Source organism: Suncus etruscus, chromosome 5 (genome assembly GCF_024139225.1).
Source record: "Suncus etruscus isolate mSunEtr1 chromosome 5, mSunEtr1.pri.cur, whole genome shotgun sequence".
NCBI lineage: Eukaryota > Metazoa > Chordata > Mammalia > Eulipotyphla > Soricidae > Suncus > Suncus etruscus.
This window is the reverse complement of record NC_064852.1, coordinates 748,979-763,808: the sequence shown is the minus strand read 5'-3', so window position 1 is coordinate 763,808 and position 14,830 is coordinate 748,979. Positions and strand designations below refer to the sequence as shown.

General features: G+C 45.4%; 1 protein-coding gene across 1 annotated transcript in view; it reads right to left on the bottom strand.

Annotated features, from left to right (window-relative positions):
• TTLL11 (tubulin tyrosine ligase like 11) overlaps positions 1-14,830 on the bottom strand; it is a 235,151-nt gene that overhangs the window by 173,725 nt on the left and 46,596 nt on the right. The window contains exons 2-3 of the mRNA XM_049773069.1: positions 7,045-7,141; positions 4,551-4,684 (exon numbers count right to left, since the gene is read on the bottom strand). Of these exons, the coding sequence (XP_049629026.1) occupies positions 4,551-4,684; positions 7,045-7,141 (231 nt within the window). The remainder of the gene's footprint in view (positions 1-4,550; positions 4,685-7,044; positions 7,142-14,830) is intronic.

Below are 14,830 nucleotides of genomic sequence, written 5' to 3'. Positions count from 1 at the left end.
TATTCATATTGCCTATACGAATAAATCACAATAAAGATACAAAGAATCATACACAGAATATGTCCAAAATCTACACTTAAAAAAATAATAAAATGTTGGGGCCAGAGCAATAGCGCAGCAGTAGGGCCTTGCACACAGTCGATCCAGGACGGACCTTGGTTGGATCCCCCGACATCTCATATGGTCCACCGAGCCAGAGGCAATTTCTGAGAGCACAGCCAGGAGTAGCTCCTGAGCATCACAGGGTGTGACCCAAAAAGCAAAATAATAAAATAGAATAAAATAAATGTTTGTTAAAATGAGCAAAAATTGTGAACACCAACACACTTCACCAAAAAGAGATTCAAATAGCCAGAGCATTCTCAACACCGAGGATCAAGAGGGTAGCTCAAATATTAGAGCACATGTGGAGCCCTGGGCTTGATTCCCAGCTCCACACGGTCTCCTGAGCAAAGCCAAGAGTAGCCAACATATTTCACCAGTGTGGCCAAGAAACAAAAGGTTCCCAACAAACAAACAAAACACCAAATAAAAAAAATTCTCAACATTTAGTCATGGGTAATTAAAAGCACGAAGAGTTACGGCTTTACACCTACCAGAAGGTTTCGGATGACAAAAAGACTAATAGTACGAAGGGCTGTGGAAGGATGTGGACTCGAGGTGGAAGGAACAGAGTTCTCACGGGCCACGTGAAGTGCTGGTGGGCACTTCGGAAGAACAATCTGCCCTTCTCCCACAGAGTCTGTTAAAGTGAAATAAACGTGAAAGAGAAGTATGAAGAAGTAGTTCAGAACTAACATTGCTTTGGCTTCTAGGTTCTGCTTGCTTGGGGATGTAAATGACAGGCTGTGCCCTTACCAGGCATCTGTAAGATGGCAGGCAGGGCAGATAATAGCCAGGAAAAATTCCTCACAGGGGGATCTATAAACATCACCGGGGGATCTGTATCCACAGGAGCTCACCATCCTGTACCAGGATGTGGGTTAGGGCCTAAGATAAGCTCTTTGAGTGGTCTAAATGTTTAAATTTGTTACTGTTTGATTTATGTGTGCACTCTTTGAACTATGACACAGTTGTTTGAACCCCTAGACCAGGGGTCTCAAACTCAATTTACCTGGGGGCCGCAGGAGGCAAAGTCAGGGTGAGGCAGGGCCGCATAAGGGATTTCGCTTACCGAATATTCACAATAAAAAATCGCATTAGTAAGAAAAAATATCGCAAAAAATCGCATTAAACATTTGCATACCCTGAACGGAACTGCTCGGGGTATGCGAATGTTTAATGCGATTCTTTTCTTACTAATGCGATTTTTATTGTGATCATTCGGTAATCGAATAATCGCGAATACTGCAATATTTGAAGGCTGGCCACGGGCCACAAAATGTTGTACGGAGGGCTGCGCAGGCCGCGAGTTTGAGACCCCTGCTAGGGCATTTAAGCCCTGAACTGCTGATGCTCTGGGGCCCTGCATCATTCTGAACCTTAGTGTTCACTGGTCTAATAAATCCCATGTGTGACGTACATTATTGTCCTGGGTCTATGTTTCTCAGAATGTGGGTTGGTGGTCGTTTCTTGGAGCCTAACAAGTTCAGCCCGCAACACACTGCGTACGTACAGTGTGCATTATATATATATATATATATATATATATATATATATATATATATATATATCCACATGATCATGTCGATAGAATGCAGAAGCTCCACCCCTCATAGTTTCCAAGAGAAATGCAAACTTACACCTGCAAAACAATGACAAAGAGTTGTGGGGCTTTGCTTCTTCTCTTTTCCCCGGAGACACTTAAGACGCTCCGGGTGAGAAAAAGCTAAAACAGATTGGCCTGGGACCTGAGTTTTGAGAGTCGTTGTGATCTTCTTGCCTGGGAGAAGAATCTTGTTAGTGTCTTGACTCTGACTGGGCCAAAAAAGAACCAGACATCTTCGAGAAGGATCCCAGGCCCTGGCCAAACAGTACTAGTTGTCAGAGATTGAGGTCAATCTCCCCCACTTCTAGTCACCTTTCATTCACTATCTTACTAAAACCCACACCATGGCCTTTCTCTGCCATTTTCTATATATATGTTATGTCCATTGTTCTACAACTGAGAGAACTCAGAGTTCTCCCTCATAAATATATTCATTTTGGGGGAACTGGGGAGATAGTACAGTGTGGAAGGTGCTTGCCTGTATGTTGCCAATCCGGGCTTCATCCTCGGCATCCCATATGGTCTCCCGAGCACCACCAGGAATAATTCCTGAGCACAGAGCTTAAGTACCACCAGGTGTGGCCCAAAAACAAAACAAGCAAACCCAAAAACCCAACACATTTTGTAGGAAATTTCTGGTTCATGCATAAGTTGCTTCATCACCCTAGCTCTCTGGGACATAAAACTATGTCCTACTGCCTCTCTTCAGAGCTTGCTCCTCCAGTCTCATGCTGATTAGACAATCTTCCGAATTTAAGACAGTCTGCCTGCCAATACACTCCCTCTTTTTCAAGTTTAGTTTAGTTGTTTAGTTGTTGTGGTGCATTTCTCATACAATAACTTAGCATGAGTTAATCATGACTTTACTTACAATATCCCCCTCGCCACAAAATGGAATGAACTCAAGTGTCCATCAATTGGTGGATGGATAAGTCAACTGTGGTATGTCCCCACATGATTTCACACAAATCAAAATACAAATGACTGATACTCAGCACGAAGGAGTATCAAAAGCAGGATTCTGAAGGAAAAAGAAAAGCCAGAATCCTGTGAGCACCTGATATGATACTTTTCTTCCCCCCCCCCATACCTTTTATACAAATTGGTTAAACTGGCAAAACTCATCGGTCATGAGAGTTACACATTTGTGGCTGAGGGCATGGTTGCGGGGTTGGTGGTCCTTGCCACAGGGGGACATAAAGTTATGCACAAATGTCAGACAGCTCTAGGAAGGGGTGACTAAAGTCTTCCACATACCCATAGTCACTAAGTAGGGTAGCCATAGTGGAAACTGGGGGGTATTTTGAGGGAAAGGTTGATGGTTCCTCCTTACACCATATTTTTCGCTCTATAAGATGCACATAGTTTTTAAACGAGGAAAATGAGACATCAGGAGATGCCAGGTGGGAACAACAGGCCTGCGAGGCCGAAGTATATTTATAATACGCCGGTCCACAGCAGGTTAAACACGTTTACCTAACTTTTTCTTTACGGTAGAAAATAAAAAACATGATTTTAAAAACTTTTTGGTTAATATAAAAAAAAGTTCCCTGCACTCAGGCCTCATTTGTTTCATAAGATGCACAGACATTTCCCCCATCTTTGGAGGGAGGGAGTGCATCTTATGGTATAAAAAATATGGTATTTGGGCCCGGGAGAGATAGCACAGCGGCGTTTGCCTTGCTAGCAGCCAATCCAGGACCAAAGGTGGTTGGTTCGAATCCCGGTGTCCCATATTGTCCCCTGTGCCTGCCAGGAGCTATTTCTGAGCAGACAGCCAGGAGTAACCCCTGAGCACCGCCGGGTGTGACCCAAAAAACAAAAAACAAATAAATAAATAAATATGGTATTTAATTTTATCATAATATAATTTACATATAATAACATTTACTCATGTTAAGCTATTAGTTTGATGCCTTTTAAACAAAGGAGTTCATGTGACCAAAAGGTAGGGTGTTTGTCTTGCATGCAGGTTCCATCCCCAGCATCCAATATGGTCCCCAGAGCCTACCAGGCTTCCTGAATGCAGAGTCAGAAAAACCCCTAAGCACCTCCAGGTGTGGCTCAAAAAACAAATAAAAAAACAACGAAGTGTTCAGGTCACCATCCTACTGAGCGCCTCCTTTTTAAAAAAGACTCCTTCAAGCAATTTGTGTTTAATGACTCATAATTTCATTACTAGTGTTATCATTTAATGTTAAAACACAAACCACAGGGAGTCAATAGGATGTAGGCACTAAGAAGCTTAGGCCTCGAGAACTCAATTCTCTTTCTCAAACAAGTTGTTTGATTTCTCAAAACCTGAGTTCCCTCCTCCGTACAAGGCGGTGGGGAGTCGGGACTGTCAAACAAGCTGCTTCCCAAGACTGCCGAGAGGAACAGAGATAATGTGGGCAGTAGCAAGAACCTGACCCTACCCCAGACATCATCTGTATGGGCCTCCCTCAGCGCAACTGGCCTTGGTTGCAGGTGCTCTGCACCAAAGCTTCAGCTCCTAACACTCAGCATCTAGTACTCAGTTCCCAGTACTCAACACCCAGGACTCAATTCCATCATACAGGACCCAGGACTCAGCTCCCAGTACATGGCACCCAGGACTCAGTTCCCAGGACTCAGTTTCCAGCATACATGACCCAGGTCTCAGCTCCCAGGATTCAGTTCCCAGGGACTCTGCTCTAGGCACACAGCACCCAGGATTCAGTTTCCAGTGCCTGTTTCCAGGACCAGGACTCAGCCCCCAGCACGTGGCATCCCAGGCACAGCACCCATCACCCATCACCCCAAGATCCAGAAGCAAAAGCGGTGCAATTTGAGGGCCTGGGGGTGGCGTGAGCGCATCTACCTGAGTGATGAAGAGCTGTAGCTCGTCAGGCAGAATCCAGGAGCGAGGGTAGAAGTTATATTCCTCAGGAAACAGGCTCTGCATGATCCTCACGGCTCTGCTCAGGGTGATCTTGCGCACCATCTCCGTCATGCCTGGGAGGAAGAGAAGAGAAGCCGTGAGACACGGTCTTCGAGGCCCCCAGCTCAAACACGGACCCGGCCTGAGCCTCTCCCAACCCGCAACCCTATAAGCCGCCTTTTCAGGCGAGATCGACACCAGGCGGGATCTGACTGGCCCTCACAGCGCCCATGCCTGTGGAAAGCCCTGCCCCGGCGGAGGTTTGTTTTCTCCTCATAAAAGCAAAGCTTCTGTCTGAGTAAGATTCCATTATATTTATTATCCCATCCTTTGTCAAATGATGAATATAGAGTTTAAATGCAAGTTTTATCTTGCATGTAAAACCCAATTCCCACCTTCATTTGGAGCCACCATATGCATTTCTGAGGCCTGTTCCATTTTGCTGCCCTAGAGAATATTAAATAATGGTGTCTTGACTACTCATTGGGAAACTTGATAAAGTTGTTTTGTTTTCGTCTTCCATCGACATTACAGGTATAGACGAAGAAAATAAATACCTTGGAGCCGGAGAGATAATACAGCAATAGGGTGTTTGCCTTGCATGTGGCCCACAGGAACAAACCGAGGTTCGATTCCCGGCATCCCATATGGTTCCCTGAGCCTGCCAGGAGCGATTTCTGAGCACAGAGCCTGAAGTAACCCCTGAGCACCAATGGGTGTAGCCAGAAAAAAGAAACAAGAAAAAAAGAAAAGAAAAGAAAAATATCTTTCAGCAGGAGCTGAATTAATAATGGTAAGAACACCACAGCAAAGTTTAGGGTTTCAGGCAAGAGGAATGGAGATGGCCTGTTATAAGTCCTTGGGGCTGGAGAGACAGCATGGAGGTAAGATGTTTGCCTTTCATGTAGAAGGTCATTGGTTCAAATCCCCGAGTCCCATATGGTCTCCCCGAGCCTGCCAGGAGCGATTTCTGAGCGTGGAGCCAGAAGTAACCCTTGAGTGCTGCCGGGTGTGACCCAAAAAACAAAACAAAAAAAGTCCTCACACTGACATGGGTCAGATCTCTTTCATTGACCCAGAGGGGCTTGAAATGCCTCACTTAAAAAACACATTTTCCAAAAACAGTGTTTTGTGGGGTTTTTGGGGGGAGGAGAATAGCATTAGCAGCCCTGAAGAGGGAAAAAATGGAATCTATGCCTTAACGACTATTAAGTAACCAGGCAAACATTAGCTGAACTATTGAGAGGTTTAAGGTGGATATCCCCTCCCCAACTTCTTATTTATCCCACCTGAATGATCAGAACCACCCTCACCTGGAATGGGCAGCTAGAGGAGTGTGCATGGGGGGAGAGAGGGATTAAGAAGGAGAGAGAAGTGAGAGAGAGGCGAATGGCAGAAGCGAGAACTGGCAGAGCGAGAATCAACAGTGAGATTCAACAGAGAGATTCAGCATCAGATTCAGCATCAGCAAAGAAGCAGCAGCAGTAGCTTCAGCAAAGTCAGCAAGGAAGCCTGGAAAAAGCAGCGGAAAGAGAGACAGAGGCTGAGAGAGCCAGAAGGAGCAGAGAAGTAGCTGCTAGGAAAAGGCTCAGCAGAGAAGCCCTGTGAGGAAATGCATATGTTAGGTTAGGACCGTGAAATAAAGCTGGCTGACTCCTGGAACTTCATCTGACTGTTTTGTTAATCTCTCCACCTTTTATCCTGCAACCTTCAGACCTGCCAGGCCGTAGGGGCTACAGGAGCCCGGTCAAGCCCAGAAAGGCCTCACCATCCCCACACCAACACTAGGACTCTTTGTTTTAGATTAAAACAACAAATGACACCCAAACAAGGACGCCATTTATACTATATTTTATATATATATATGTTATATACATAAACATTTATATGTTTTATATTAAAACAAGTTTATTTCTTCAGACCCTGCTCTTTCAAGGCTGCCTGCAACCTCCGGTCCCTAGGATAGAGATGGGGCGGGGTGTGTGCTTGGGTTTCCAGAGCCAGTATCCCAGAATATAGGTCAAGAGGAGGGAAGCCGCTCACCCTCTTCTGTAACAGATCCCTAGAGGTGGGAACTCCTGCCTTCCTGCAAATTATTTGAGTGCAATTTTCGCAAAATTATAGACCCCTCACCACATTCCCCACAGCACCCATCTCTGATAATTCCAAAGGTGGAAATCATACCCTTCTTCCAGGGAACCCCAGTTTCCTGCACTGTCACTTCTGGAGCCCTGGGACGGTGAGGCTCCAATGATGTACCCCCGCCCCACCACAGGGATGGCCCCCACCCTCCGCCTGGCAATATATGGCAGCAGTTCTCTCTGGGAGCCCTGGAGATCGACTTCCAAATGCTGCCTTGCCCCTGGGACACTCGTGAACCCCGAGACTGGGCCTGAGAAACCTTTTTTAGTTGCCAGCTGTCCCCCGCAACTACCTGGGAACTTGTTCACTTGGCCAGAGAGGATGTCACTGTCGTGAAAAGAAACTCCATGCCAGTAGATGTCACAAGGCAAGCGTCGGCCGAAGGGAAACTAGAAGAAAGAGAAAGAGGTGATGAAGAACAAAGAGCTGGTGCAGGGGGGAGGACTTTTTTATGACTGAAACCTAACTACAAACGTGTTTGTAATCATGATGCTTAAATTAAGGCATTAATAATTTAACAAAAAGAAGAGGGGCCAGAGAGATAGCATGGAGGTAAGGCATTTGCCTTTCATGCAGAAGGACGGTGGTTCGAATCCCAGCAACCCATATGGTCCCCCAAGCCTGCCAGGAGAAATTTCTGAGCGGAGAGCCAGGAGGAACCCCTGAGCGCTGATGGGACCAGAGTGAGTATACAGTAGGCAGGACCCTAGCTTTGCATGCAGCTGACCCAAGTTCAATCCCCAGCATCCCATATGTTTGGCTCACTGAGCACCACCAGGAGTGATCCCTGAGTCCTGCTGAGCATGGCCCCAAAATAAACAAAACAAGAGCTAAGAACAAAGAGGTTCGACGTTCACAGTTTTCAGTGCCCTGGCATTCACTAGATCAGCCAACAGCAGTCCTAAGGGTGTGAGCAGGAGTGGGTGAAGAAGCCACTTCCAGAGGAGACATCTTGCCGTGAGGTCTCAGTGAAGGAGGTGGGGGGAAGCAATGTGTAGGAAGCGATCTGTCAGGGTCTCACAGGGTGTTCTTCCCTTTCATCCCCCAATCTGCCCCCTCCAAAGTTTCTCCCCACCTCACTGATGCGGAAATCTGGGGCTGAGAGAAATCATCCAACATGGTCAAGGTCACACAGAGCTGGGAAGAGGCAAAACCACATTTGAGTTCAGGCTGCCTGAGTCCCCTATTCCCCTTCTTTGAACATTTTGTCTGTCTGTCTGTCTGTCTGTCTGTGTCTCTCTCGTCTCTCTCTGTCTCTCTCTCTGTCTCTCTCTGTCTCTCTCTCTGTCTCTGTCTCTCTCTCTCTCTCTCTCTCACACACACACACACACACACACACACGGCACGGAATCCCTGGCACCTAAAACTGTTGCAAACACACATTCTGTATAAAGACATTTTTTTAATGAATAAATGAACAGAGCAAGAGTGATCCACTGACTTGAGATTCTCTCTTCCAGGAACCTAGAAATAAGAGATGTCGGACAGCCTCTGCTGACCCCCAACATCTGAAGTGACGAAAAGACAGAGCTGGCCAGCTATGTGCAGCTGCACAAAAGCAGCCTGTCTGCTGAGAGGGAAGAAAGGAGAGAGACTGAGTGACCCACGACAGGCTGAGTGACCTCACACTGCCAGCGCTTCCGGGTCCCACTGCCACTCCGGCCAGGGTCCGGCTGTCCCTACAAACCATGAGACCTGCAGATGGGCCTTAGAATATGGCCCCTCCTTACATAAGCTATAGGGTATCTGTGACCCCTAACCAGAAAAATCCCTAATTTTTAGGGATTAAGATAATGAGGGATTCTTTTCACGATAGCCTACTACCTTTTGAGTTTATTAAGTTATATATAAGTTAGGACATGAGTTGGGGCCGGGCGGTGGCACTAGAGGTAAGGTGCCTGCCTTGCCTGAGCTAGCCTAGGACGGACCGTGGTTCGATCCCCCGGCGTCCCATATGGTCCCCCAAGCCAGGAGCGACTTCTGAGCGCATAGCCAGGAGTAACCCCTGAGTGTCACCGGGTGTGGCCCAAAAACCAAAAAAAAAAAAAAAAGTTAGGACATGAGGGGCCAAAGAAATAGTACAGGAGGTAGAGGCCTCGCCTTGCATGCAGCTGACCCAGTTTTAGTCTTCGGCACCTCCTATGATTCCCCCAATCCCCACCGGGAGTGATCCCTGAATGCAGATCCAGGAGTAAGCCCTGAGCACTGCCAGGTTTGCCCCAAAACCAAACAAACAAAAAATGCTAGTTTTTTAAATGTTAAGATATGCTAGTTTATACTGAGAGCTTGTTTATTATAAGTCCAAATGAAAAGTGACAGCACATTAAATAAAGTCATTTTCTTCTGTTCTAAGAATATAGTTCATCAGGATTTTTAACTCTATTCCAAGGTGAAAGGCTATGTGTCCAAGGACGGGCACAGCATCGCAAATAAAATGGGGTTGAGGGGGAATCAACACTCTCTGAGTTCCAAACGAAAACCAAGACAACCAGGCCCAGGCCCTCAAATCCTTCCCATCATTTCACAGCCCTGCCAAACTGAGGCATATGTTCCACGCTCTATTAGCGTTAACAACTTGCATCTATAATTTAGAGCATTTCACTCATTCTCTTTGCATCCAAGAGACGGGAGTTATTAATTCAGCAGTCATAAATACAAAGAGATATGGCATAAGTTAGTGTCTTCCAGCTGTTCAATGCTAATATAGAAAAGAGAAAAATAACTTCCCCAGAGAGGTTTATCAAAACAACTAAAGAAAGGATCGCTGAGTGGACAGTCTTTAGAGAAGTTTCTCTAAACAGACCACCCAAACAAAGAATAACTGGGATCAAAGTGGAGTCGCTGACAGCGATACGGGGCCAACATCTGTGCAGTATCAATGGTCGACCAATATCTCCTGATGCTCAAGGTCATCCTTCAAGCCTCAACACACTTATAAACCTCAAATCAGTCTTCCAGAAGTTTGGGGCCAGAGAGATAGTCCAGTGGGTGGGGGTCTTGCCTTGTACATGGCCAACCCGGATTTGATCCCTGGCACCCAAGTGTCCCTAAGCCCAGCCAGGAGGGATCTCTGAGTGCAGAATCAGGACTAACCCGTGAACACCTGCTGGTGTTTGTTTCTTAAACAAACAAACAGAAAAAAAAGTTTCAGAAATTCCTCTAGTTCATTTCGAGAATCTACCTTTAAAAAAAAAATTACATTTTCGAGGCCAGAGAGATAGCATGGAGGTAAGGCATTTGCCTTGCATGCAGAAGGATGGTGGTTCAAATCCCAGCATCCCATATGGTCCCCCGAGCCTGCCAGGAGCGATTTCTGAGTGTAGAGCCAGGAGAAACCCCTGAGTGCTGCCAGGTGTGACCCAAAAACTAAAAAATAAAAAAATTTCACAATAGCAAACATAGCAAAGCTGCAGGATAGGAGCCAGAGTGGTAGCACAGTGGTAGGACATTTGCCTCACACTCAGTCAGCCCAGGACCAACAGTGGTTCAATTCCAAGCATCCCATATGGTCCCTTGAGCCAGGCGCAATTTCTGAGCACAGAGCCAGGAGTAACCCCTGAGAGCCACCAGGTGTGACCGTCCCCCCCCCCCAATAAAAAGCAGCAGGACACAAAATTAAGCTATTTTTCTATGTACTAACCATGAACGATACAAAAATAATTTAAAAAGAAGAAAATGGGGGCCGGAGAGGTGGCGCTAGAGGTAAGGTGTCTGCCTTGCAAGTGCTACCAGGACAGACAGCGGTTGGATCCCCCGGCATCCCATATGGTCCCCCCAAGCCAGGAGCAATTTCTGAGTGCATAGCCAGGAGTAACCCCTGAGTGTCAAATGGGTGTGGCCCAAAAAACAAAAAAAAAAAGAAGAAGAAGAAGAAAATGACTTAGACACTGAAACTACAAAAGGTTGCTGGAAGAAATCAAAGACTCACTCAAGCGGGAAGACATCCGATGTTCATGGATTGGAAGACTTTACATTGCTAATATTTCAATACCAACCTAAGTCATCCACAGATTCAATGCAATCCCTACCAAAATCCCAATAATTTTTTTAAAATAAATTTTAAAGTTCATCCTAAAATTTATATAAGAATTTCAAGAGATCCTAAACAATCTTAAAATGAAGAAAGCTGCATGATATCACACTTACTAAAATAAAAATCTGATTAAATGACCAAAAACCCCAAAATCCTATCAAATGATGGTGATGATATAGAACAAGAATTCTCATTCACTGGGACCGGAGAGATAGCATGGAGGTAAGGCGTTTGCCTTTCATGCAGAAGGTCACTGGTTTGAATCCCGGCATCCCATATGGTCCCCCATGCCTGCCAGGAGCGATTTCTGAGCATGGAGCCAGAAGTAATCCCTGAGCACTGCCGGGTGTGACCTAAAAATCAAAAAAAAAAAAAAAAAAAAAAGACTCATTCACTGTAGGTGGGAATGCAAAATGGTGAAGTCCTTTTGGAAAAGTCTGCAGTTGATCAGTTTGTCTCATGCGAAAGCCTCCCCTTGGTATTTGAGCAATTCTGCTCCTTAGAATTCGCCCAGAGCTGAAAATGTATGTACACATACACACAAAGCATTCACACAATGTTCATCACAATGTTATTCAGAACTGCCTAAGCTTGGAAACACCGATATGTACTTTAACACATTGTGGTAAAACCAGAGAATGGAATTATATCCATGAATGAAACAAAAGAGCTCCATTTCATGGGGTTATAGAGATAAATCTAAAATGCATATTTCTAAATGAAAGAAGCCTGATTCTTGATTTCCTATATGTAGTAGATATTGTTTGTTTGCTTGTTTACAAGTGGTGTTTACCCAGTGGTTACTCCTGGCACTGCTCTACAAAATCACGACTGGCAGGCTTGGTGGGCCATATGGGATGCCAGGGGTTGAACCCAGGTCAGCCATGTGCAAGGAAAACACCCTACCTGCTGTGCTATTTCTCCAGCCCCTAGGAAATTATTTGTTTTTGCCTGCTGAGGAGGCAGGCTGGTGAGGTGGGTGGGAAACTGGGGACAATGGTGGAGGGAAGGTCACACTGATGGTAGAACTGGTGTTGGAACATAGAAGGCCAGAAGTCACTATATTATGAACAACTTTGTAAACTATAGTTGTTTGGTCATTTTTCTTTTTTTTTTCTTTCTTTCTTTCTTTTTTTTTTTTTTTGTGGTTTTTGGGTCACACCCAGCAGTGCTCAGGGGTTTTTCCTGGCTCCGTGCTCAGAAATTGTTCCTGGCATGCACAGGGGACCATATGGGATGCCGGGATTCGAACCGATGACCATCTGCATGAAAGGTAAATGCCTTACCTCCATGCTATCTCTCCGGCCCCTTTTTTTCTAAGGCCCTCTTCCAACTAAATCCCCATCTGGAAAAGGTGGTGGAAATGATGGTGACAATCAAAGATCAGTTACTGCCATGGACTGGGAACAGAGAGGAATGAATCATGGCACATTACAGTTTTAGGACAGAAAAATATTCTATTCTATATACCACGATGGTAGGCACATGTCTTTTTAATGCACTGTCCAAGTCCACAGAATAGATAGCATCAAGAGGGGTGCTAGTATGACTCTGGATGTGGGGTGATAATGATCAGTGTGAATTTATCAGTTAAGACTAACAGCCAAGTGCTGTCGGCTTCTGAAAGTGAGGAAGAATGTGCAGAGCGGAAGCAATAATATTGGTGAATCTCTGTCCCATTGGCTCAACTTTGCTATTAAATGCAAACAACTCTAAATAAAATGTAATAAATAAATATATATATTTGGTTTTTGAGCCATACCCAGTGGTGATCAGGGTACTCCTGGCTCTTGAGCAGAAATCACTCCTGGCAGGCTCAGGGGACCATAAGAGATGGCAGGGATCAAACCTGGTCCTTCCTGGTTTGACTACATGCAAGGCAAACACCCTACTGTTGTGCTATCTCTCCAACCCACAAAATAATTATTTTAAGAAAAATACTGGAAGAAAGGCAGATATATAGACTGATAGGATGAGAAGGAAACCCACAAAATAAACTTTCCCATGCAAAGCCAAATAATGGTTTGACAAGGTTTCTAGGACTATTCAGTGAGGAATAGACAGTCATTTCAATCATTGCTGTTGAGAAAACTGGGCATCTACATGCAAAAAATAAATAAATAAAAGCAAGTTGGACTCAAAAAATGAACTCAAAATGGATCAAAATCCTAAATATAAAGCTTGTGTGATATTAAGTCTAGCACTGATTTCTGAATATGACACCAAAAGGCACAAGAAAGAACAACAAAAAGTCAGAAACTGGAACTACATCACAATAGAAACTCTTTTGCATTGTGGTACCATATCAAATGCATAAATGAGTAACCTAAGGAATGGGAAAAAAGACATGAAAATCATATATCTGGGTGTTGTATTAAATATTAATTATAAATTCCTTTCATCGCATGGAGTGGATGGTGAGGCCTTTCTTGGACCAGCCCCTCTGGCCTGGCAGTTCTGTAAGTATCAGAATGACGGCGAAGAAATGTCCCACAGCAGTCAGATTTCAGGAGACATCCAATTTTATTAATAAGGCCCTAATCGCCTTGTGCATATCTCACATGGCTTCTAAGCTCAACAGCCTCTTTCCTGCTCCTACATCTATCCTGTCTCTCATCTCTCCATGCTGCCTCTTCTTGTAGAGCCCTTGTCACCTCTCCCTCAGCCACTTTTACTACCAACCACAGACCCCTCCCAGCTGTGGGCTGGTCTGACCATCAGGTAAGATTAGCATTTGGCTTTGGGGAGGGGTAACACTGGAAAGGTATTAATGAGCAGAATATGCTACAACTTCGGCTACTCAACAACAAAACCACTGATCAATTAATAGGCAAAGGTCTCAAAGGAACCTTTCTCTGGAAGGTGCAACCAACAGGCAAAAGGGTGCTCACCCACCAAATGGAACATGCAAGCCAAAACCCAGTGAGGCAGCGCCCCCGTGAGGATGGCTGCTGCAAAACCACCACGATACTGCCAACAAGAGCCCGGAAAAGTGGAGTCCTGGGCGGGGAATTCAGAGAGGAAAAAAAAAAAAAAATAAAATAAAATAAAATAAAATAATATAAAATAAAATAAAATAAAATAAAAGAAGGATTCAGCAACTGCACCTCTGCACAAATGCCCAGCAGAACTGAGATCAATAACTCACATAGACACTGGCATGCACATGAATGGCTTGATGCACTGTCGCTGAAAGGTGGAAGTGATCCAAGTGGCCCTTGGCCAAACTTGCACACACTGTGCAAGAGAAACACAGTGTGGCCCTAGAGCAAAGGGACACACAGGAAGGCCCCTGGGTTCCCCTAAGAGGCTCCTAGGCCAGGGAGCTACAAAGGCAGGTTCTGGGGGTGTGGAGGGGTCAGGGTTTGGGGAAATGAAGTAGGTTTCCTGGTCTTGAAGGCCACATGGCAACATTAATGGACTCAGTGCTTTGAAATAAATACTTGAAGACAGTGAAGATGGCAAATCCATCCTGAATTTTCTTTCTTTTTTTTTTTTTTTTTTTTTGGTTTTTGGGCCACACCCGGCCATACTCAGGAGTTACTCCAGGCTGTCTGCTCAGAAATAGCTCCTGGCAGGCACGGGGGACCATATGGGACACCGGGATTCGAACCAACCACCTTTGGTCCTAGATAGGCTGCTTGCAAGGCAAACACCGCTGTGCTACCTCTCCGAGCCCCCATCCTGAATTTTCTACCAAAATAAAAAAACCAACCAGGGTCAAGGTCAGATCAATAACACAGTGGTAGGGTGTTTGCCTCGAATGTGCTGACCCAGGAAGAACCTGGTTTGATCCCCGGCGTCCCATATGGTCCCCAAGCCAGGAGCAATTTCTGAGTGCATAGCCAGGAGTAACCCCTGAGCATTACTGAGTGTGCCCCCCCCCCCCAAAATAACAACCAGGGGCCAGAACAGTGGCTCAGGCAGTAGGGTGTTTGCCTGCACTCACTACCCTAGGACAGACCACGGTTCGATACCCCAGCATCCCATCTGGTCCCCCAAGACAGTAGCGATTTCTGAGCGCATAGCCAGGCGTAACCCCTGA